At 55.5% G+C, this 25,154-nt stretch overlaps 1 protein-coding gene across 1 annotated transcript; it reads left to right on the top strand.

The window, feature by feature from the left end:
- Positions 1–268: 268 nt before the first annotated feature.
- On the top strand, positions 269–24,026 carry scamp3 (secretory carrier membrane protein 3). The gene is made up of 9 exons (XM_087985169.1): positions 269–490; positions 6,281–6,364; positions 13,762–13,869; positions 15,287–15,404; positions 15,942–16,070; positions 16,487–16,646; positions 17,074–17,175; positions 18,560–18,677; positions 23,535–24,026. Exons 1-9 carry the CDS (start codon positions 428–430, stop codon positions 23,679–23,681), a joined length of 1,029 nt encoding a protein of 342 aa, XP_087841295.1. The 5' UTR covers positions 269–427; the 3' UTR covers positions 23,682–24,026.
- The last annotated feature ends 1,128 nt before the right edge of the window (positions 24,027–25,154 follow it).

The following is a 25,154-nucleotide window of genomic DNA, read 5'->3' as shown; positions in this document are numbered from 1 at the left end:
CGATCGCGGATTGGGCGGGGCTACAACCGCTTGGATAAAGGAATGGGCGGGACCCAACCCTAAATGGCGGCGCAACCCCTAATTGGGCGGGGCCATGGTGTACGGGGCGGGGCGGGGCGAGCCCAAGGCCGAGGGGAGTGGGGTGGAGAGGGACGGGGGTGAATGCAGGGAGGGGCGGGACGAGGTGGTGAAGGGCGGGGCCAGTTCCCCCCAGTGGGCGGGGCCAATCCCCCCAAGTGGGCGGGGCCAATCCCCCCCAGTGGGCGGGGCCCAGCGGGGAGCTCGAGCTCTCGGGGATCAGAGTCAACCGTCGCAGCCTGTGCCCATCCCCCACGGCCCGGGACCATCCCCCTGGGAAAGGCCCAGACACCGACACGCAGCCTCCGCCTCTTGGTGTCTCAGCCCGGGCCCACTCTGCACCGACAACATGTCCTGGCAGCAGGCCGCCCGGAACAGCGGGCCCGGCGGCACCGACAGCAACCCGTTCGAGGTAGGAGGCCCCACATGGGGACAGCGCCGAGGGAGTGCCGCACTGTCGGAGGGTCAGTGCTGAGGGAGTGCCGCACTGTCGGAGGGTCAGTGCTGAGGGAGTGCCGCACTGTCGGAGGGTCAGTGCTGAGGGAGTGCCGCACTGTCGGAGGGTCAGTGCTGAGGGAGTGCCGCACTGTCGGAGGGTCAGTGCTGAGGGAGTGCCGCACTGTCGGAGGGTCAGTGCTGAGGGAGTGCCGCACTGTCGGAGGGTCAGTGCTGAGGGAGTGCCGCACTGTCGGAGGGTCAGTGCTGAGGGAGTGCCGCACTGTCGGAGGGTCAGTGCTGAGGGAGTGCCGCACTGTCGGAGGGTCAGCGCTGAGGGAGTGCCGCACTGTCGGAGGGTCAGTGCTGAGGGAGTGCCGCACTGTCGGAGGGTCAGTGCTGAGGGAGTGCCGCACTGTCGGAGGGTCAGTGCTGAGGGAGCGCCGCACTGTCGGAGGGTCAGTGCTGAGGGAGTGCTGCACTGTCGGAGGGTCAGCGCCGAGGGAGTGCTGCACTGTCGGAGGGTCAGCGCCGAGGGAGTGCCGCACTGTCGGAGGGTCAGCGCCGAGGGAGTGCGGCACTGTCGGAGGGTCAGTGCCGAGGGAGTGGGCACTGTCGGAGGGTCAGTGCTGAGGGAGTGGGCACAGTCAGAGGGTCAGTGCTGAGGGAGTGGGCACTGTCAGAGGGTCAGTGCTGAGGGAGTGGGCACTGTCAGAGGGTCAGTGCTGAGGGAGTGGGCACTGTCGGAGGGTCAGTGCTGAGGGAGTGGGCACTGTCGGAGGGTCAGTGCTGAGGGAGTGGGCACTGTCGGAGGGTCAGTGCTGAGGGAGTGGGCACTGTCGGAGGGTCAGTGCTGAGGGAGTGGGCACTGTCGGAGGGTCAGTGCTGAGGGAGTGGGCACTGTCGGAGGGTCAGTGCTGAGGGAGTGGGCACTGTCGGAGGGTCAGTGCTGAGGGAGTGGGCACTGTCGGAGGGTCAGTGCTGAGGGAGTGGGCACTGTCGGAGGGTCAGTGCTGAGGGAGTGGGCCCTGTCGGAGGGTCAGTGCCGAGGGAGTGGGCACTGTCGGAGGGTCAGCGCCGAGGGAGTGGGCACTGTCGGAGGCTCAGCGCCGAGGGAGTGGGCACGGCCGGAGGCTCAGCGCCGAGGGAGTGGGCACGGCCGGAGGCTCAGCGCCGAGGGAGTGGGCACGGCCGGAGGCTCAGCGCCGAGGGAGTGGGCACGGCCGGAGGCTCAGCGCCGAGGGAGTGGGCACGGCCGGAGGCTCAGCGCCGAGGGAGTGGGCACGGCCGGAGGCTCAGCGCCGAGGGAGTGGGCACGGCCGGAGGCTCAGCGCCGAGGGAGTGGGCACGGCCGGAGGCTCAGCGCCGAGGGAGTGGGCACGGCCGGAGGCTCAGCGCCGAGGGAGTGGGCACTGCCGGAGGCTCAGCGCCGAGGGAGTGGGCACTGCCGGATGGTCAGCGCCGAGGGAGCGCCGCGCCGTGTCTGCATATCTAAAGGCAACAAAATGCCTAATCTGGAAAGGAAGAAGGTGCCAAGTTTCATTAAAACACCGCTCAGTGAATTGATCGTTCGGAGAGCTTGTGTTAATAAGACAGGTCAAGTGGGCATTGTCTGGTTGGATAAGTAAAGTGCCCGCAGTCCTCCCCACCATGGGACAATGCTGTCTTTTTGAGGGTGATTGTTGGTGGTGAGTTTAACCCCTGAGTCCGTACTGTATATGAGCTGAGACATTGAGAAGGACAATCCTTTAACTGATGTGGGAATTGAACCTATGCTCTGAGCATCAGTTCTCAATGCAAAGCAGCTGTCTCACCAACTGAATTATAACTGACCCCGGTTCAAGGGTTGTTAACTCTTTGGGGGGTACATTGCTGTCTCTGGGAAATTGCTGTCGTTATTTTAATCAATCTCTTCAGATGTGGTATGTCACATCTCTGGATCAGGTGGGACTTCACCCTGGACCTCCTGGCTGAGATAAAAACACTCTTAAGAAAGTCCTTCATCTGGAAGCTTGCTGTAGACCTTTTCTTATCGCCTTGTTTAGAGATGTTGTGACATGTCTCGGGAACAAGTGGGATTTCAATCTGGGCTTCCTGTTTCCCGAGATAAGGATGTTACACTGGTGCCACCAGGACCCGTTGTAGCAGCTTGTACCTGCTGCATTTCATGTGACGGCACTTGCACAGTTTATAATCCCATTGTATCCATGAAGAGAAGCAGTGAGGGGTAGGAATTGTTTTAAGCACACACAAAAAAGGGAGAGCTGACACACTTGGGTTATTGGCTGAGAACTGTCAGATGGACACACCAGTAAAACCCCTCCAACAGCAAAACAATGTACCTTCTTTTCTATCACACCAACCAGCATGGAATCTTTGAGTTGCATTGCAATTAATTGATTGTCCCATGTACAGAGGCACAGTGAAAAGCTTTGTTTTGCGAGCAACACAGACAAATCACACCGTTATGTAGCATAGATAGTAAATAATAGGGAAACAGCAGCAAAAACAAAAACACAGGGACAAGCGAATGTCAAGGGTTTGAGAGACCATTCAGTATTCTAACAACAGCAGGGTAGAAACTGTTATGAAACCGGCTGGTGCGTGTGTTCAGGCTTCTGTACCTTCTCCCCGATGGTAGAGGTTGTAGAAAAACATTGCCAGGGTGAGATGGATCTTTGAGAATGCTGGTGGCCTTTCCCTGACAGTGGGTCTAGTAGATGGATTCTATAGATGGGAGGTTGGCCTTTGTGATTGTCCGGGCCGAGTTCACCACTCTCTGTAACCGTCTCTGATCTTGAATGGTACAGTTGCCACACCAGGTAGTGATACATCCAGACAGAATGCTCTCAATGGCGCACCTATAAAAGTTGGCAAGGGTATTTGCCATTATGCCAAATTTCCTCAGCTGCCTGAGGAAGAAGAGACATTGTTGGGCCTTTGTAATCAGTGCGTCCACCTGGAGAGTCCAAGAAAGCTTGTTGTGGATGACCACTCCCAGGGGCTTGACACACTCCACTTGTTCCACATCTGTGCTATTAATGTGTAGAGGGGCATGAGTAACATCCCGCCGAAAGTCAATAATGAGTTCCTTGGTTTTGCCGGCATTCAGAGCTAGGTTATTCTCAATGCGCCATTTTTCCTGGTCTTCCACCTCCTGTCTGTAGTCTGTTTCGTCGCCATCTGAGATTTGACCGACTATGGTGGTGTCATCAGCGAACTTGTAAATGGCATTAGTCTGGTATTTGGCGACGCAGTCATGGGTATACAGTGAGTACAGTAGGGGGCTGAGTACGCACCTCTGGGTGGCTCCAGTGTTGAGGGTTAGTGAGGATGAAATATTGTCCCCAATCTTCACTGATTGTGGCCTGTGGGTCAGGAAACTGAGGATCCAGTTGCAGAGTGAGGGGCTTAGTCTGAGATCACTAAGTTTAGTAATCAGTCTCGAGGGGATAATAGTGTTGAAGGCTGAACAGTAGTCAATGAGTAGGATTCTTGCGTAACTGTTCTTGGTGTCAAGATGTTCTAGGGCAGAATGAAGGGCAAGTGATATGGCATCTGACGTGGATCTGTTGGTCCGATAGGCAAACTGGAGTGGGTCAAGAGTGTGGGGAGGCTGGAGTTGATTTAATGCCATGACCAGCCTTTCAAAGCGCTTCATGACCACTACCACTGGGCGGTAGTCATTGAGACACGCTGCATGAGCCTCCTTAGGCACAGGGATGATGTTGGCCCTCTTGAAACAGGCAGGGACAGTGGTCTGCTGCAGGAGAGGTTGAAGATATCCGAGAAGATCTCTGCCAGTTGATCTGCACATGCTCTGAGTGCACGGCCTGGTACTCCGTCTGGTCCCATTGCTTTCCTTGGATTCACAAAGGAAAACTGATCTGATCTCTGATGCAGTGACTGTTGGGATAGGTTCGTCAGGACATTACTCTGAAAAGTACAGTACAATGTTGCCTGTACAGTACAGTTCTAGAGTCATACAGCATGCTCCAACTTGTCCATGCCAGCCAAATTTCCCAAACTCAGCTTGTCCCATTTGTCTTTGTTTGGTCCATATCCCTCTAAAGCTTTCCTGTTCATGTAGATGCCCAAATGTCTTTCAAATGTTGTAATTGTAACAGCATCTGCCAGTTCCTCTGCCAGCTCACGGATGCTGTGTGAAATTGGAACATCAGAGCCATTATGATATGGTCAGAGGAACTGGACCTCATCAGTGAGACTGTGATCTCCAGCAAAGTGAACCTCAGGGCTGGGGGTTTTATACATTCTAATGAGAACTTTCTTGAGTGAAAATACTTCCTTTCAAACACCAGTGTGATAAACATCCTGTCTTATGATCTAAATTTGCAGATGCCATTGACAACAATCCTGCTTTTTACTCAACTGTGCAGATCACAAGATCATTCCGTATTGAATCCTGGGAAGTGACACAGTAACCTGAACAGGGCCCAGGGGCGGGAAGCCTGGCTGGAGCCCTCTGTCCCGCGTTAGTGATCAGGAGCTAGCTTCTGAGATCAGCTGGCACACTATATGGTGTGATCAGTACGAATGATCCAGAGATGAGTTTGCAAGCCAGCGCAAGAGCTTTGTGAGCCCTTCATTAAATACCTGTGGCTCCAGGGAGTACCAGTTGTGTTAATGGAAAGGAGGGAGCACATAGTGCTCATGCCCATGATGGTTCTGAGCTCTCGGTGATCCAGACTCTCCGTTGCCTAATTGCATGAAGATTCATTCTGAAACTGATCAGAAACTGAACCCTGCACTGAAGGGAAAAAGAGAATGCTGATATTGTTCACATTGCTGGGAAGCTAGTCATATGGTGGGTGTTAAGTGAAAGCGAGTGAGTCAGTGCTGTGGTTTTACTGTCACAGCCTGGGAGGGTTCCTGTTTGGAATAAAGACAGAGCATCTCAGAATCTAACCAGCTAGGTCAGGGCAGTTGGACCAGTCCACAACTCATACACTCTTACTGGGAAAGAGCCCTGGAGGGTGGGCTAGATACAGAATAAAGCTCCCTCTGTGCTGTCTCCCCCCCCCCCCCCCCCCCCCAAACACTCCCGGGACAGGGACAGCACGGGGTTAGATACAGAGTAAAGCTCCCTCTGCACTGTCCCCCATCAAACATTCCCAGGACAGGGACAGCACAGGGTTAGATACAGAGTAAAGCTTCCTCTGCACTGTCCCCCATCAAACACTCCCAGGACAGGGACAGCACGGGGTTAGATACAGAGTAAAGCTTCCTCTGCACTGTCCCCCATCAAACGCTCCCGGGACAGGGACAGCACGGGGTTAGATACAGAGTAAAGCTCCCTCTGCACTGTCCCCCATCAAACGCTCCCAGGACAGGGACAGCACGGGGTTAGATACAGAGTAAAGCTTCCTCTGCACTGTCCCCCATCAAACGCTCCCGGGACAGGGACAGCACGGGGTTAGATACAGAGTAAAGCTCCCTCTGCACTGTCCCCCATCAAACATTCCCAGGACAGGGACAGCACAGGGTTAGATACAGAGTAAAGCTTCCTCTGCACTGTCCCCCATCAAACGTTCCCAGGACAGGGACAGCATGGGGTCAGTTATGGAGGGTTGCCCTGGCTTGCCACACTGTTTGGGTGGTGTCCAGGAAATATGCTGACTGTATTACTGTATCCCTAGGGTACAGCATCATGGAGAGAAGGGTCCGGGTACAGTGAGATGTTACGGATGTTTGTCTGGCTGTTTGTTCCTTTGCTCTGTGAACTGACTGCCTGTGTATTTGTTTATAGGATCCAGCAGTTCTAGAGCATAGCACTGAGCATCGAGAACCTGCCCTGAACCAGCTTTACAACCCCTTCGATGGAAGCAGAGAGGTATGTGAACTGGAAGGCCACTCGTAAACTAACTACAAATAGTAACCAGTGATATTGCGCTTGATAACAAAGGAAAACCTGTAGGTAACTGTCTGAGCCTCAAACATCATGGCACTGAGCCACTCAGTTTGATTCCAATCTGTAATTCACTCCCAGGTATGTGTCGTTCTGTATATAAGCCCATTGATTAGATCCCAGTGTCAAAGGTAAAAGCTGTGCCAACAATAGTATTCCACATTGCATAAGACGTTAAAAAAATGTATAAAACTCCAACTGAGATCACCGAGACCCAACTTTGTCCAGCTGGCATCTACCGACTACAAAAGCAATCCACAGCACGTTCCTTCAGTAACAGTAAAGTTAATGATTTGTACAAACACACTTAAAAACAGCACTGAAGGGAAAGGATTTATAATTTCTGTGACTTTGAATGTAGCCTTTCAAAACTCTCAGGTGCAGATACACAATTCAGACAGGCAACCTAATGCATCCATTGTCAATGGTCAAAGAATCAAAGATTCCTGAAGAAGGGCTTATGCCCGAAACGTCGATTCTCCTGCTCCTTGGATGCTGCCTGACCTGCTCCGCTTTTCCAGCAACACATTTTTAAGCTCTGATCTCCAGCATCTGCAGTCCTCACTGTCTCCTGGTCAAAGAATCCAGACAGGGTGAAACCAGTTCTGTGGATGGAAGTTCAAATCATTCTTTCCTTCTGATATTTTCAGTGATGTCAGTCTTCAATGTCAATGTTGTCCAGGTGAAGTGGGATTTGTTTTTCACTCATTCTTGGGATCTGGGCATCGTTGGCTGGCCAGCATGTATTGATCGTCCCTAGTTTCCCCTTGAGGTGACAGTGACCACTGCAGTTTGTGTGCAGTCTGTTAGAGAGGGAATACAGCATTGTGGATCAGCCCACAGCAGAGAGCTGCAGCGGTTCATTTAAGCTTTCTTGAACCATCTGTCTTTCTCCTCCACAGAGAGAAACAAGGGTGGTATCTGTCTGTAGGCTCTGAATGTTTTTCTTCTCCCATTTAATTTTGGTGTTAACGGCTTTTTGAACTCTAGACTGTTCAATCAGGGGCTGTTGCTAGGCAGAATTTCTTTAACTCAAAAGTTCAGTTTCAAATTTCCCCGCTTATTGCTTCCAACATGGTATTGCACAGCTCAGCTTTATTTTTCAAATTGCAAAGCCTCCCTGGTATTCCAGTTACAGTAGTCTAACTTCCAGTTCAGTGTATAATCCTGGGAAAATGAGAAATTGCAACCTCTTAAAGCAGCTTGAATTGAAATTTGCGGCAGCTCTGTATTTCATTGCAGTAGTCACCATGAGCAGGATGGTGGTACAGTGACTGGAGCTGGGCTTAGGTAGGAATGCTGTGCCTAGACTATGGAGAGAGCTGTCAGTCTTAATGGATAAGTACAAAACCCATTCAGTGGAGGAAGCTGTTATGGAATGTATAAGAACGAAGATGCTATGAGTGTTTCCCCAGCCTTTGGCCAGCTTCTAGGAACTGAGGCTATTCTATGAGACGGATAATTTAGCCCCAAAGTGCATCACAGCTGGCATAGTTCCATTCTCATCGCCTCCTGCCACAAATGTGTGTTGCTTGAAGGCCATCAGGAGCAAAAACGTTGACTCCTTCTTCCACAAGACCAGGAGAAACTGTCATTAATTCAGCCCAGAAAGGGAATCTGGTGTGGAATGATTTTGGAAGGTGTTGGGGGAACTGAGTCCCTGCAGTGCTTTTCCCTGTGATGCATTGTTGATTGTGCTCCTGCGTTTATACATAGAACATTACAGCACAGCACAGGCCCTTCAGCCCTCAATGTTGCATCGACCTGTGGAACCAGTCTGAAGCCCATCTAACCCACTATTCCATTCTCGTGCAAATGCCTATCCAATGACCATTTAAATGCCCTTAAAGTTGGTGAGTCTACTCCTGTTGCAGGCAGTGTATTCCACGCCCCTATTACTCTGAGTAAAGAAACTACCTCTGACATCTGTCCTATATCTATCACCCCTCAATTTAAAGCTATGTCCCCTCATGCTAGCCATCACCATCTGAGGAAAAAGTCTGATCAGACTAAGCTTCAGCTGTTTGCCTGTGCACCCTGTCTATTTGCAAGCCTTTCAGCTTAACACTATCAGAATTCAGATCTCCATCTCCATCTCCACCCTGAGACTGAATGAAGGTGAGCCTTGGGTCTGTTGAAAAAGCTTTCTGTGTTTATTTCCAATTGCTGAATCTCCAGAGGCTTCAGAACTTCCTGCAGGCTGTCTATATTAGCACAGGCCTAAAGGAGTGCCACACTGTTTGAGGTGCTCTCCATGAAACTAGGCCTGCTCTCAAATTGGACGGAAAAGATGTCGCAGTCACACTGAAAGCGGAGCTTTCCTTGTTGTCAGAGGGTGATGGAATGCTCCCAACTTTCCCGGATGGGGGCAGCTCCTACAGCAGTCAGGAAGCTCGATCTCACCATGCAGGAAAAAGCAGCCCGCTTGATGACCTTCCTGGAAAACAGCTTTCACTCTGATTCCCTCCCCCACCGGCGTTCAGTAGCAGCAGTGTGCACCATCTATAAGATGCACTGCAGGAACCCCCTAAGGCTCCTTTTGTTTAAAAAAAAAGCATCTTCCAAACCCATTACTGTTTCCGAGAAGGAGAAGAGTATGTATGTGGGAACACCACACCTGCAAGTTGCACTCCAAGCAAGCCGCTGACTGTCCTGACTTGGAAATGTACCGCCGTTCCTTCAGGGTTGCTGGGTCAGCTCCCTGGAATTCCCTCCTTAGCAGCATTGTGGGCCTACCCTACAGCACATGGACTGCAGCGATTCGGGAAGGCAGCTCACCACCACCTTCTCAAGGGGCAACTAGGGATGGGCAGTAAATGCTGGGCACAGCCAGTGATGCCCATGTTTCCTGATTGACAATGACAAAGCTTATTCAACATCACCAACCAGACACCAATGCCATACTCGTTATCAAATCCTTCGTTCTGGAACCTCCGAAGCAGCCATTGGCACTGATGCTTCCTACTTTCCAAATTTTTGCTGCCTTTTTTTATAAAGGTCTTCAGTAGCTGTTAAAAGCTTTTGGGTGTTAATGGGTAAGGATGGTCTACTCGTGCAGAAATTTCCCCTGTTTCTTGGCTTGCTGGGCAATTGCTCGGAGGTACTGGGTGAAGTCAGGTTCTGGGCTCTTGGGAAATGATAAACAGGTAATGACGAGACCGATTTGACAGCACAACTGTTTACAGTCTGTTGGGAATGTAAGGGAACTACAGAGGAAACACTACACGCTGATTCACAGTCCATCTGTAACGCGAGAGAGCTACTGAAACAGAGGCACAAAATACAACAGGACAAAATGGCCAGCAACTTGGGAAAGAAGCAGGAGAGGGTCAGGGAGGGAAACCCAGAATTGAGGCCCCAAGGCAGCTGATGACACGCTGCCAAAGGTAGGTGGGGGGGGGGGTGTAGGGATGGGAGCAGGGGAGAGCGATCACAGGGGGAGGGGGAATGGGGCCGGTGCGTGGATACGCTGTGGGGGGAATGGGGCTGGTGCGTGGATATGCTGTGGGGGAGGGGGGAATAGGGCTGGTGTGTGGATACGCTGTGGGGGAGGGGGAATGGGGCGGTGTGTGGATATGCTGTGGGGAAGGGGGAATGGGGCCGGTGTCTGGATATGCTGTGGGGGGTGGGGGGAATGGGGCCGGTGTGTACACACGCTATGGGGTAGCGGGGAATGGGGCGGTGTCTGGATACGCTGTGGGAGAGGGGGGAATGGGGCCGGTGCGTGGATACGCTGTGGGAGAGGGGGGAATGGGGCCGGTGCGTGGACACGCTGTGGGGGGGGCGGGGAATAGGGCGGTGTCTGGATATGCTGTGGGGGAGGGGGGAATGGGGCGGTGTCTGGATATGCTGTGGGGAAGGGGGAATGGGGCCGGTGTCGGGATACGCTGTGGGGAAGGGGGAATGGGGCCGGTGTCTGGATACGCTGTGGGGAAGGGGGGGGGAAGGGGAAGAATGAGGCCGGTGTCACGCTGCCAAAGGTAGGTGGGGGGGGGGTGTAGGGATGGGAGCAGGGAAGAGCGATCACAGGGGGAGGGGGAATGGGGCCAGTGTGTGGGTACGCTGTGGGGGAGGGGGGATTGGGGCCGGTGTGTGGTCATGCTGTGGGGGGGAATGGGGCCGGTGCATGGATACGCTGTGGGAGAGGGGGGAATGGGGCCAGTGTGTGGATACGCTGTTGGGAAGGGGGGAATGGGGCTGGTGTGTGGATACGCTGTTGGGAAGGGGGGAATGGGGCCGGTGTGTGGATACGCTGTTGGGAAGGGGGGAATGGGGCCGGTGTGTGGATACGCTGTTGGGAAGGGGGGAATGGGGCCGGTGTGTGGATACGCTGTGGGGGAGGGGGGAATGGGGCGGTGTCTGGATACGCTGTGGGAGAGGGGGGAATGGGGCCGGTGCGTGGACACGCTGTGGGAGAGGGGGGAATGGGGCAGTGTCTGGATACGCTGTGGGGAAGGGGGGGAATGGGGCCGGTGCATGGACACGCTGTTGGGGAGGGGGGAATGAGGCGGTGTCTGGATACGCTGTGGGGAAGGGGAAGAATGGGGCCGGTGTCACGCTGCCAAAGGTAGGTGGGGGGGTGTAGGGATGGGAGCAGGGAAGAGCGATCACAGGGGGAGGGGGAATGGGGCCGGGTGTGTGGGTACGCTGTGGGGGAGGGGGGGATTGGGGCCGGTGTGTGGTCATGCTGTGGGGGGGAATGGGGCCGGTACATGGATACGCTGTGGGAGGGGGGAATGGGGCCAGTGTGTGGATACGCTGTGGGAGAGGGGGAAATGGGGCCAGTGTGTGGATACGCTGTGGGAGAGGGGGAAATGGGCCTGGTGTGTGGATACGCTGTGGGAGAGGGGGAAATGGGGCCGGTGTGTGGATACGCTGTGGAGGAGGGGGGAATGGGGCCGGTGTGTGGATACGCTGTGGAGGAGGGGGGAATGGGGCCGGTGTGTGGATACGCTGTGGGGGAGGGGGGAATGGGGCCGGTGTGTGGATACGCTGTGGGGGAGGGGGGAATGGGGCCGGTGTGTGGATACGCTGTGGGGGAGGGGGGAATGGGGCCGGTGTGTGGATACGCTGTGGGGGAGGGGGGAATGGGGCCGGTGTGTGGAGCCGGTGTGTGGATACGCTGTGGGGGAGGGGGGAATGGGGCCGGTGTGTGGATACGCTGTGGGGGAGGGGGGAAATGGGGCCGGTGTGTGGAGCCGGTGTGTGGATACGCTGTGGGGGAGGGGGGAAATGGGGCCGGTGTGTGGAGCCGGTGTGTGGATACGCTGTGGGGGAGGGGGGAAATGGGGCCGGTGTGTGGATACGCTGTGGGGGAGGGGGGGGGGGGGAGAATGGGGCCGGTGTGTGGATACGCTGTGGGGAGGGGGAAATGGAGCCGGTGTGTGGATACGCTGTGGGGGAGGGGGGAATGGGGCCGGTGCGTGGATACGCTGTGGGGGAGGGGGGCGGGAGAGAATGGGGCCGGTGTGTGGATACGCTGTGGGGGAGGGGGGAATGGGGCCGGTGTGTGGATACGCTGTGGGGGAGGGGGGAATGGGGCCGGTGTGTGGAGCCGGTGTGGGGGAGGGGGAAATGGGGCCGGTGTGTGGAGCCGGTGTGGGGGAGGGGGAAATGGGGCCGGTGCGTGGATACGCTGTGGGGGAGGGGGGAATGGGGCCGGTGTGTGGAGCCGGTGTGGGGGAGGGGGGAATGGGGCCGGTGTGTGGAGCCGGTGTGGGGGAGGGGGGAATGGGGCCGGTGTGTGGAGCCGGTGTGGGGGAGGGGGAAATGGGGCCGGTGTGTGGAGCCGGTGTGGGGGAGGGGGAAATGGGGCCGGTGCGTGGATACGCTGTGGGGGAGGGGGGAATGGGGCCGGTGTGTGGAGCCGGTGTGGGGGAGGGGGGAATGAGGCCGGTGTGTGGAGCCGGTGTGGGGGAGGGGGGAATGGGGCCGGTGCGTGGATACGCTGTGGGGGAGGGGGAAATGGGGCCGGTGCGTGGATACGCTGTGGGGGAGGGGGGAATGGGGCCGGTGCGTGGATACGCTGTGGGGGAGGGGGAAATGGGGCCGGTGCGTGGATACGCTGTGGGGGAGGGGGGAATGGGGCCGGTGCGTGGATACGCTGTGGGGGAGGGGGGAATGGGGCCGGTGCGTGGATACGCTGTGGGGGAGGGGGAAATGGGGCCGGTGCGTGGATACGCTGTGGGGGAGGGGGGAATGGGGCCGGTGCGTGGATACGCTGTGGGGGAGGGGGGAATGGGGCCGGTGCGTGGATACGCTGTGGGGGAGGGGGGAATGCGGCCGGTGCGTGGATATGCTGTGGGGGGAATAGGGCCGGTGCATGGATACGCTGTGGGGAAGGGGGGAACGGGGCCGGTGCGTGGATATGATGTGGGGGCGGGGGGAATGGGGCCGGTGTGTGGATACGCTGTGGGGGAGGGGGAAATGGGGCCGGTGTGTGGATACGCTGTGGGGGAGGGGGAAATGGGGCCGGTGTGTGGATACGCTGTGGGGGAGAGAGAATGGGGCCGGTGCGTGGATACGCTGTTGGGAAGGGGGGAAACTGGGCCGGTGCGTGGATACGCTGTGGGGGAGGGGGAAACGGGGCCGGTGCGTGGATACGCTGTGGGGGAGGGGGGAAACGGGGCCGGTGCGTGGATACGCTGTGGGGGAGGGGGGAAACGGGGCCGGTGCGTGGATACGCTGTGGGGGAGGGGGGAAACGGGGCCGGTGCGTGGATACGCTGTGGGGAAGGGGGGAAACGGGGCCGGTGCGTGGATACGCTGTGGGGGAGGGGGGAAACGGGGCCGGTGCGTGGATACGCTGTGAGGGAGGGGGGAAACGGGGCCGGTGCGTGGATACGCTGTGGGGGAGGTGGGAAACGGGGCCGGTGCGTGGATACGCTGTGGGGGAGGGGGGAAACGGGGCCGGTGCGTGGATACGCTGTGGGGGAGGGGGGAAACGGGGCCGGTGCGTGGATACGCTGTGGGGGAGTGGGGAAACGGGGCCGGTGCGTGGATACGCTGTGGGGGAGGGGGGAAACGGGGCCGGTGCGTGGATACGCTGTGGGGGAGGGGGGAAACGGGGCCGGTGCGTGGATACGCTGTGGGGGAGGGGGGAAACGGGGCCGGTGCGTGGATACGCTGTGGGGGAGGGGGGAAACGGGGCCGGTGCGTGGATACGCTGTGGGGGAGGGGGGAAACGGGGCCGGTGCGTGGATACGCTGTGGGGGAGTGGGGAAACGGGGCCGGTGCGTGGATGGGAATGGAGCCCATTCAGTCTGCCTGTAGGAAATGGTGACAGGGTCATGGTCAGCTGATGGACTTGTTTCTGTCTTTCAGTTTGCTCCCATCAAGACCACTCCGCTGCCCCCACCTCAGCCAACAGAGCAACCGGCTGTGTGCCAGAATCCCCGGAGTCCAACAGAACATCGTTCATATGGAACCCAGGTGTGTTCTCAATCCCTTCCCAACTCCGTCCCCCACACACAGACACCAACTCAAACACTGGTGCACGTGCACACAACTCTACATCGTGAAAAATCATGCAACACCCGGTTACCGTACAGAGGAACCTCGATTACCAATTATCCGAATATCAGATTATCCGAAGGAGATCGCAAGGTCCCGATAGACATTGCATCAAAGACGTGTTTCCAACAGTGGTTGGATCTTTTGTTTACAATGATTAAACAGGCACCATCTCCAAATGATGGACCACCCGTGCTCTCTCTCTCCCCACACTTTTCCTGGAGTTCTACGGAGGGGTGTATCCCAAACCCCCCCCTCTTTCCCCAGATAATCTCTCCAACATTGTCCTGTACAGGGCAGAGGTGGAATCTGTCAAAATGTTGCAGTAAAAAGGTGTGTGTGTGTGTGTGTGTGTGCGGGCGTGTAAGCAGCGGTCTTGCCATGGAGGGGGCAGGCACGGTTGGACGGGGTTGGGGCTGGTGTGCTGCTGAATGGGGAGCGGTCTTTTTTTTAAAAAAAACTCAGAGCCCCGGAGGAAAGGCATTTAATTGATTAACTGAGTAATCAATTATCCAAACGAAATTGTGCCCGCCCATCTCATTTGGATAATCGAGGTTGTTCTGTGTAGTCCAACCTTCTCTGGTAGCTAGCTGATGGAGTAGCACTTCCAAATAAACCTGTTGGACTATAACCTGGTGTTGTGATTTTTCGCTGTGTCCAACCCATTCCAACATCGGCACCTCTACATCACAGATATATACGGTAAGATGCACAAGTACACAGACTCCTACAGAGCTGCCTCCCACACAGGCATGCACATACACAGACCATACAGGCACACACGATGAAACACACACATACCCTCCCTCTCCCGGCTCTCTGCAGCCCCTGTTGCTCTGTGCCAGATGCTTGGTGAACTCGGTCTGTGTGGGAGCTGTAATTTGCCAGTGTGTTTTCCCCTGCTTTCTACTTGCCTGTGCTGTGTCCAGTCAGCTAACATTAGCATCACTGTCACAGCCAGTCTGGTGTCTCATACTCACTGGTGTATTACTGGGTAATGTGGTTCAGGCCAGTGCTCTACAGCTGTGGGACCCCTCATCTCTATATCTCTCACACATTGGCAGAAGGAGAGCACCAGATCCTTGATTGAATGAGTCTTGGCTCCATTCAACAGGAATCAACCCTCGACCAGACAGAATGCAGTATCCTGCCAGCTGAGAGATGGCTGACCGGGAACACCGTTGCAGGTTGAGATTTCCTTGAGGTTCCCCCTTTCACCAGTTTCTCCTGAAATCCCTCTGTCCTCCTTGAAGTCCTCAGACAGTCTTATTCAACATCTGGATTGCATTGTCATCGGGCCATTCTCCGATGTTAAAGCTGCTGTGTTGATTTTCAGAAACCCACGACGATGCTAACAGCTGATCTGCTGAGGCAGCAGGAAGAGCTGGAGAAGAAAGCGGCCGAGTTAGACCGAAAGGAGAGAGAGCTCCAGAACACAGCCATCTCATCCAGCAGTGAGTCTGAGTGTCCGGCATTCCCCTCTGTCCCAGTTATAACTCACTAGGCATAGTCATAGGATCCTTACAGTGCAGATTGAGGCTCCTCCGAAGAGCATCTCACCCAGACCCACCCCCTCGACTGGTCACGCAGGGCAATTCACCTGTCCTGCACATCTTTGGACTGTGGGAGGAAACTGGAGCACCCAGTGGAAATCCACACAGCCACACGGGAATATGTGCAAACTCCACGCAGACCCAAGTGTCCCTGGCACTGTCAGTGCTAACCACAGAAACACCTTGCCATCCTTGTACGGGCATGCACAGCACCCCAGTCAGTGCTGAGGTAGTGCTGTGCTGCTGTTGGAGGGTCAGCCCCGAGCAAGAGGAACCTCACTCTGTCACTGAATCTGCCCTGTCCCTGTCCTTGGAGTGTTTGGAACAAAGATGTCATGGTAATTTTATCCATTAAAAGGGTGACCTGTAGCTCTCGGTAACATGTTTGCAGTTCAATCAGCCTGTCATGGTGGTCTTACATTCATGTTTTGCTTGCAGTATCCCTGAATAATTGGCCTCCACTGCCTTCCTTCTGCCCAGTGAAGCCATGCTTCTACCACGACATCAAGGCAGACATTCCCCGGGACTTCCAGAAGACTGTCAGCGTGATGTATTACCTGTGGATGTGTGAGTACTGTACAAAGACCAGAGAACATAGAACCATCCAGCGCAGTACACGCCCTTTGGCTGTCGATGTTGCGCCGACCTGTGGAATCGATCTGAAGCCCATCGAACCTACACTATTCTATTATCATCCATGTGTCTGTCCAATGGCCATTTAAATGCCCTTAAAGTTGGCAAGTCTACTACCGTTGCAGGCAGGGTATTCCATGTCCTTACTGCTCTGAGTGAAGAATTGACCAGCATTGACTATGTGCACATCATCCCCTCTGAGTACAGTATTGTCACTGCTGCTCTGGGCTCCTTCAGTGGGGCCAGGGACACTAACAGATCATCCTGCCAGTGTTCAGATGGAGAGCCAGTGTAGTGACTGCTGCTTACTGTCACTGTAAGGTTTAACTGGTGTTTGTCTTTGTTCACAGTAAGCTCGGTTGTTCTCTTCCTCAATCTCCTGGGCAGTCTAGCCTGGTTCACCGTTCATGTTGAAGCTGGAACACACTTTGGCCTTTCTATCCTCTGGCTGCTTCTGTTCACACCCTGCTCCTTTGTGTGTTGGTACAGACCGCTGTACAAGGCATTTAGGTAGGTACCATTGTGCAATTGAGCTGACTGTAGGCTGGTCTACCTGAGGAGACACTTTCCAGTAATACTGACTGTCTCCCGGACACCAGCACCCCCAGATAATACTGCCCCTTTCCTGTCAACATTGACTGACCACCTCCCCTCCTCCAGGGTCAACACTGACCCTTTCCTGAAGATCCACCCCATCAATATTGACTGACCACATCCACCCCCATCAATATTGACCCCCATCTCTGTTGGTACTGACTACAGCCACCGCCGTCTTCTCAGCACTGACTGCGTACCCAGGACCCAGGAATGAAGCTGAGGATCACAGTGTGTCAGCAGGATGGACACGTGTCGGGGTGCTGGTTTAATATCTGTGGCTATTTGCCTGGTTCTGAGTTGTATTGATTTCCTTTTCTCCTCCTTTTGTCTCCCCATTCAGGACCGACAGCTCCTTCAATTTCTTTTCCTTCTTCTTTGTTTTCTTTGTCCAAGACATCACCTTTGTTTTACAAACAGTCGGTATTCCAGGCTGGGGATTCTGGTGAGTAACCACTTTCACACCACATGGTCAATCAAAAGCCCCTGATACTCTGGGCTAGGTGCGAGTGACCAGGAGCAGGAACCCTGACTGATTTCCCCCCCCCCCCCATCTCTAATATAGGGGTCAGTGGGCAATGACCAGGAGCAGGAACCCTGGCTGATTTCCCCTCTCTCTCTCTCTCTAATATAGGGGTCAGTGGGCAATGACCAGGAGCAGGAACCCTGGCTGATTTCCCCCCCCCCCCATCTCTAATATAGGGGTCAGTGGGCAATGACCAGGAGCAGGAACCCTGGCTGATTTCCCCTCTCTCTCTCTCTCTCTCTAATATAGGGGTCAGTGGGCAATGACCAGGAGCAGGAACCCTGGTTGATTTTCCCCCCCCCCCATCTCTAATATAGGGGTCAGTGGGCAATGACCAGGAGCAGGAACCCTGGCTGATTTTCCCCTCCATCTCTAATATAGGGGTCAGTGGGCAATGACCAGGAGCAGGAACCCTGGCTGATTTCCCCCCCCCCCCCCATCTCTAATATAGGGGTCAGTGGGCAATGACCAGGAGCAGGAACCCTGGCTGATTTCCCCCCCCCCCATCTCTAATATAGGGGTCAGTGGGCAGTGACCAGGAGCAGGAACCCTGGCTGATTTTCTCCCCCCCCCCCCCCCCCCCCCCCCCCCCATCTCTAATATAGGGGTCAGTGGGCAATGACCAGGAGCAGGAACCCTGGCTGATTTCCCCCCCCCCATCTCTAATATAGGGGTCAGTGGGCAGTGACCAGGAGCAGGAACCCTGGCTGATTTTCTCCCCCCCCCCCCCCCCCCCCCTCCATCTCTAATATAGGGGTCAGTGGGTAGTGACCAGGAGCAGGAACCCTGGCTGATTTTCCCCCCTCTCTCTAATATAGGGGTCAGTGGGCAGTGACCAGGAATAGGAAAATAAAGAAAGGCACTGCTGGGAATATTTGGGATGGGTAGTGTCTACAGAGAGAGAGGGAGAGAGAGAGAGAGAGAGAGAGAGAGAGAGAGAGAGTGGGAACTGGAACTAATGTTTCATGGTACTGTCCAGTCATCACTCGGTTTTTGGTGAAGGAACGTGAGCTGTTGTTATGCTTTGTTTGTGTTGCTGCTGCCTGTTGTTCCTAGCTCTGATAGACACCAGTGACCAGAGGCTGCAGGAAACACAGGACAGAAACTACAGATAACTATGGAATGTCAAACCCAGTCAGTGAGGATGCTGGGATGGTTTACAGTCAGGGCCCCAGTTCTCCCAGCTCCAGGCCGTCGCTATGCTGGCAATAAGTGTAATGTGTCAGTGTGAGGGCTCCTAACCGAAGGGTTAGGATGATGGGATGTCTGATATACTTGTTCTAACTGGTGGTTTTCCTCCCAGTGGCTGGATTTCTTCACTCTCTGCGTTGAAAAGCAATGTCGGTGTGGGTGTGGTCATGATGATGGTCTCGGTCTTATTCACAGCCTCTGCAGTTCTGGGGGTCGTGATGTTGAAGCGGGTGAGTTACATTCACAAGGAGGAATGACCCCAAGTCCCGCGCACAGTCAACTGTCGCTGCTGCAGTGCGCCTCATTACCTGCTGGTGGTGCCACTGAGGCAGCAGGGACAGCACACCCAATTAGTGATAGTTACCCAGGGACAGCAGGAGGCCACTCAGCCCCTCGGGTTAGTTACCCAGGGACAGCAGGAGGCCATCCAGCCCCTTGGGTTAGTTACCCAGGGACAGCAGGAGGCCATCCAGCCCCTTGGGTTAGTTACCCAGGGACAGCAGGAGGCCACCCAGCCCCTTGGGTTAGTTACCCAGGGACAGCAGGAGGCCACCCAGCCCCTCAGGTTAGTTACCCAGGGACAGCAGGAGGCCATCCAGCCCCTCGGGTTAGTTACCCAGGGACAGGCCATCCAGCCCCTTGGGTTAGTTACCCAGGGACAGCAGGAGGCCGTTCAGCCCCTCAGGTTAGTTACCCAGGGACAGCAGGAGGTCACCCAGCCCCTTGGGTTAGTTACCCAGGGACAGGCCATCCAGCCCCTTGGGTTAGTTACCCAGGGACAGCAGGAGGCCGTTCAGCCCCTCAGGTTAGTTACCCAGGGACAGCAGGAGGCCATCCAGCCCCTTGGGTTAGTTACCCAGGGACAGCAGGAGGCCACCCAGCCCCTCAGGTTAGTTACCCAGGGACAGCAGGAGGCCACTCAGCCCCTTGGGTTAGTTACCCAGGGACAGCAGGAGGCCACCCAGCCCCTTGGGTTAGTTACCCAGGGACAGCAGGAGGCCACCCAGCCCCTTGGGTTAGTTACCCAGGGACAGCAGGAGGCCGTTCAGCCCCTCGGGTTAGTTACCCAGGGACAGCAGGAGGCCGTTCAGCCCCTCGGGTTAGTTACCCAGGGACAGCAGGAGGCCACCCAGCCCCTCGGGTTAGTTACCCAGGGACAGCAGGAGGCCACCCAGCCCCTCGGGTTAGTTACCCAGGGACAGCAGGAGGCCGTTCAGCCCCTCGGGTTAGTTACCCAGGGACAGCAGGAGGCCGTTCAGCCCCTCTGGTTAGTTACCCAGGGACAGCAGGAGGCCACCCAGCCCCTCGGGTTAGTTACCCAGGGACAGCAGGAGGCCGTTCAGCCCCTCGGGTTAGTTGCCCAGGGACAGCAGGAGGCCACCCAGCCCCTCGGGTTAGTTACCCAGGGACAGCAGGAGGCCACCCAGCCCCTCGGGTTAGTTACCCAGGGTCAGCAGGAGGCCGTTCAGCCCCTTGGGTTAGTTACCCAGGGACAGCAGGAGGCCACCCAGCCCCTTGGGTTAGTTACCCAGGGACAGCAGGAGGCACCTTGGGTTAGTTACCCAGGGACAGCAGGAGGCCACCCAGCCCCTTGGGTTAGTTACCCAGGGACAGCAGGAGGCCACCCAGCCCCTTGGGTTAGTTACCCAGGGACAGCAGGAGGCCACCCAGCCCCTTGGGTTAGTTACCCAGGGACAGCAGGAGGCCACCCAGCCCCTTGGGTTAGTTACCCAGGGACAGCAGGAGGCCACTCAGCCCCTCGGGTTAGTTACCCAGGGACAGCAGGAGGCCACCCAGCCCCTTGGGTTAGTTACCCAGGGACAGCAGGAGGCCACCCAGCCCCTCGGGTTAGTTACCCAGGGACAGCAGGAGGCCACCCAGCCCCTCGGGTTAGTTACCCAGGGTCAGCAGGAGGCCGTTCAGCCCCTTGGGTTAGTTACCCAGGGACAGCAGGAGGCCACCCAGCCCCTTGGGTTAGTTACCCAGGGACAGCAGGAGGCCCCTTGGGTTAGTTACCCAGGGACAGCAGGAGGCCACCCAGCCCCTTGGGTTAGTTACCCAGGGACAGCAGGAGGCCACCCAGCCCCTTGGGTTAGTTACCCAGGGACAGCAGGAGGCCACCCAGCCCCTTGGGTTAGTTACCCAGGGACAGCAGGAGGCCACCCAGCCCCTTGGGTTAGTTACCCAGGGACAGCAGGAGGCCACCCAGCCCCTTGGGTTAGTTACCCAGGGACAGCAGGAGGCCACCCAGCCCCTTGGGTTAGTTACCCAGGGACAGCAGGAGGCCCCTCGGGTTAGTTACCCAGGGACAGCAGGAGGCCACCCAGCCCCTCAGGTTAGTTACCCAGGGACAGCAGGAGGCCACTCAGCCCCTCGGGTTAGTTACCCAGGGACAGCAGGAGGCCACCCAGCCCCTCAGGTTAGTTACCCAGGGACAGCAGGAGGCCACTCAGCCCCTCGGGTTAGTTACCCAGGGACAGCAGGAGGCCACTCAGCCCCTTGGGTTAGTTACCCAGGGACAGCAGGAGGCCACCCAGCCCCTTGGGTTAGTTACCCAGGGACAGCAGGAGGCCACCCAGCCCCTTGGGTTAGTTACCCAGGGACAGCAGGAGGCCACCCAGCCCCTCGGGTTAGTTACCCAGGGACAGCAGGAGGCCGTTCAGCCCCTCGGGTTAGTTACCCAGGGACAGCAGGAGGCCACCCAGCCCCTCGGGTTAGTTACCCAGGGACAGCAGGAGGCCGTTCAGCCCCTTGGGTTAGTTACCCAGGGACAGCAGGAGGCCACCCAGCCCCTCGGGTTAGTTACCCAGGGACAGCAGGAGGCCACCCAGCCCCTCGGGTTAGTTACCCAGGGACAGCAGGAGGCCACCCAGCCCCTCGGGTTAGTTACCCAGGGACAGCAGGAGGCCACCCAGCCCCTCGGGTTAGTTACCCAGGGACAGCAGGAGGCCGTTCAGCCCCTCGGGTTAGTTACCCAGGGACAGCAGGAGGCCATCCAGCCCCTTGGGTTAGTTACCCAGGGACAGCAGGAGGCCACTCAGCCCCTCGGGTTAGTTACCCAGGGACAGGCCATCCAGCCCCTTGGGTTAGTTACCCAGGGACAGCAGGAGGCCGTTCAGCCCCTCAGGTTAGTTACCCAGGGACAGCAGGAGGCCACCCAGCCCCTTGGGTTAGTTACCCAGGGACAGCAGGAGGCCACCCAGCCCCTTGGGTTAGTTACCCAGGGACAGCAGGAGGCCACCCAGCCCCTCGGGTTAGTTACCCAGGGACAGCAGGAGGCCCCTTGGGTTAGTTACCCAGGGACAGCAGGAGGCCCCTTGGGTTAGTTACCCAGGGACAGCAGGAGGCCCCTTGGGTTAGTTACCCAGGGACAGCAGGAGGCCATCCAGCCCCTTGGGTTAGTTACCCAGGGACAGCAGGAGGCCAGCCAGCCATTCGGGTTAGTTACCCAGGGACAGCAGGAGGCCACCCAGCCCCTCGGGTTAGTTACCCAGGGACAGCAGGAGGCCAGCCAGCCATTCGGGTTAGTTACCCAGGGACAGCAGGAGGCCATCCAGCCCCTTGGGTTAGTTACCCAGGGACAGCAGGAGGCCGTTCAGCCCCTCGGGTTAGTTACCCAGGAACAGGCCACTCAGCCCCTCGGGTTAGTTACCCAGGAACAGGCCACTCAGCCCCTCGGATTAGTTACCCAGGAATAGGAGCTGCCATTCATAAAGCCTATTCCACAGCTGAGAAAGCATAAGTAATCTATATTTTGTTTCTGCCTCCCCATTACCCTAGAAACAAAATCTATTGATTTGAATCTCACCATTTCCAGTTATAGCTTTTTTGTTGTTGGGCAGTCTTCCAGATTTCCACTCCTGTTTATGTACAGAAATGCTTCCTGATATTACCTGGGAACAGTCCGGCTCCGAGTTGAAGGCCCTGCCCCTTTATTCTGGACTCTCTCCCCTTCAAACCAGAAGGAGCTGTTTCCCTCCATTGACCCTATCAAATCCTTTAATAATGTTGGTTCCCCCATTAATCTCTGTACACGAGGGAATGCAAGGCCAGTCTGACAATCACCCCTTTGTTGGGTTGGATGAGCCCTGCTTCCCTCCAAAGTCAGGATCATCTTCGTGAGGTACTCAGCTCCTTGAGCATTGACCCCTGATAGGATCCAACCAGAGCTCTGTCTGTGAACAGCTGAAGTAACGTGAAGCCTGTGCACGAGTCAATCCTGCAGTGACCAACTTTACAAAAGTACTGGGAGTTTGCTTCCAGCAGGGAGTTGGGGATACTTTCAGTAAACTTGTTAACCAAGACAGACACACCTCTGGAGCAGGTGGGAATTGATCCCAGACCTCCTGGTGCACAGGTTGGAACACTACCGAGCACCACAACAAGGTACCTTATGATTATCCAATGCTGTTGTCTGCTTGATCACCAATTAGTTTTGCAAATACCTGCCACCAAAGTGTTGGAGCCATTTCGAGATGGCTCAGGGTGGCACGGTGGCTCGGTGGTTAGCACTGCAGCCTCACAGCGCCAGGGACCCAGGTTCAGTCCCTGCTTTGGGTGACCGTCTGTGTGGAGTTTGCACATTCTCCCCGTGTCCGCGTGGATTTGCTCCGGGTGCTCCGGTTTCCTCCCACAGTCTAAAGTTGTGCAGGTCAGGTGGATTGGCCATGCTAAATTGCCCGTAGTGTTGGGTGCATTAGTCAGAAGGAAATGGGTCTGGGTGGGTTACTCTTCGGAGGGGCGGTTGGGTTGAAGGGCCTGTTTCCACACTAGGGAATCTAATCCAATCTAATCATGGTAACTGCTACTTCTGTAATGAGTGTTTGTCTCTATCAGGGTATTTTACCTCATGTGATGATAGTTATTCCCCATAACGTATGAAATTGGGCAGGAGTTGTACGATGAAGAATCCAGCATATGGTTACTCCAGCGAACTCTAACGTGCAGATATTACATTCTTCCTGCACACAAATGTCTGGGCTAACACTAGCTATTCGGTTACAACAACAATATTGCTGTAGTCAGACCAGCTCGCACTAGGGTAGTTTGTGGGTCTCTCACTAATAGCTTCCCTTTCCTTGCCACAGGTCCACTCCCTTTACCGGAGGACTGGTGCCAGTTTCCAGAAGGCACAAGAGGAGTTAGCAGCCGGGGTCATGTCGAACCCAGCCATGCGGAATGCAGCTGGGGCTGCTGCTGGAGCAGCTGCACAAAACGCCTTCCAGCGTAACTGACAGCGTGAGGGAGCCACATTGCCCCCTCCTGCACCAGGCAACTCTCCCTCCCTCTGCCTCCTCACCCCCCCCCCCCCCCCTCCTCTCTCTCCAATTCAGCTTTTCACAGGCAAGAGGACACCAGACCTTCATCCAGGCTCCTTGGCCAATCATAATAACTTCCTATTGGTTAGCCAATCACAAGCTGGGATTGCTGCTGAGGTTAAAGGTTGTGCCAAACGATTGACAGGCCATCATGGGTTTTTATTGTTTTTTTTGGTTATGAACTTTGCGCACTTTTCATTCATGTTTAATAAAGGGAAGCAACTGAGTACATTTGTTGCTCCAAAGCTTATGGTTTAAAAATGTTTGATTTTGTTTTGTACATTTAGCATGAACAGCTGAAGAATCTATCCTTCCTTTTGAGGCTAACCTACTGAACGAGAGTGCACGGTGATTGGCTTGGTATCAATAATCCTTCCCTGAGGTGATGACTTGTGTTAGTTATTGAGAGACTCTAACAATATTTTGGGTTGAAGCTTTGCCCAGTTGAAGAGCCACTTGCTCCCGAGGTAGCTTTTGCTATCCCTGTTACTTTCACTTCTCCATTCTTGTTGTTCCCCAAACACCCGGAACTTGGGGTAGTCGGAGTGTGGAGGGAGCTCACTGCACAGTGAGTGCTGAATGCAATGTCCAGGCTCCCAGGACTCTGTGGAATAACATGTAGCTAACAGCTCAAGCTGCAGCACCAGCAGGGGAGCTGAATTCTCTAACTGCTGCACCCCACACTCAGTAACCCAGCTGCCTCCCAGTGGTGCATTCCTGTCGCAGGCACATTGCTCGAGACCTGGGGGCCATGGCTTGTTTCAGCCTTTGGTGTGCTGTCACAACTCTCTGGAGAGCTATCTCAAGCGATGGTGCGGAATGGTTTCATTTTACTGACATCCAGGGACAGGGATATAAAACAGGAATAAAAGGAGGTGTGAAGTTAACACATTTTAGCTTGTGTGCATCAGGACTAGGATGCAAGAAATCAATTGGGAAAAGGCACACCAATGTTTATACAGCATGAGGAAATGGTGTTGATTGGTTTGGACATCACTGGCATGGAGGTGCAGCAGAACTGTTCACTCTCAGAACAGGTTAGGAGACTCTAGATAGGCCGTTACAATGGGAGTAGGCAAAAGTGAGGACTGCAGATCAGAGTCTAGATGAGAGTGGTGCTGGTAAAGCACAGCAGGTCAGGCAGCATCCGAGGGAATTACTGGCAGTCTCTATCACTCCCTTTTCCCAATGAGAAAGATGCAATGCAATTCCTTTAGATTAGATTTGATTACAGTGTGGAAACAGGCCCTTCGGCCCAACAAGTCCACACCGCCCCGCCGAAGCGCAACCCATCCATGCCCCTACATTTACCCCTTATCTAACACCACGGGCAATTTAGCGTGGCCAATTCACCTGACCTGCACATCTTTGGACTGTGGGAGGAAACCG

The sequence above is a fragment of the Chiloscyllium plagiosum genome, unplaced genomic scaffold, assembly GCF_037043375.1.
Source record: "Chiloscyllium plagiosum isolate Xiang-an unplaced genomic scaffold, Cpla_swu_hap1 HiC_scaffold_50, whole genome shotgun sequence".
NCBI classification, from domain to species: Eukaryota; Metazoa; Chordata; class Chondrichthyes; order Orectolobiformes; family Hemiscylliidae; genus Chiloscyllium; species Chiloscyllium plagiosum.
Note: the sequence above shows the minus strand (reverse complement) of the source record. Positions and strands in the feature narration are given on the sequence as shown.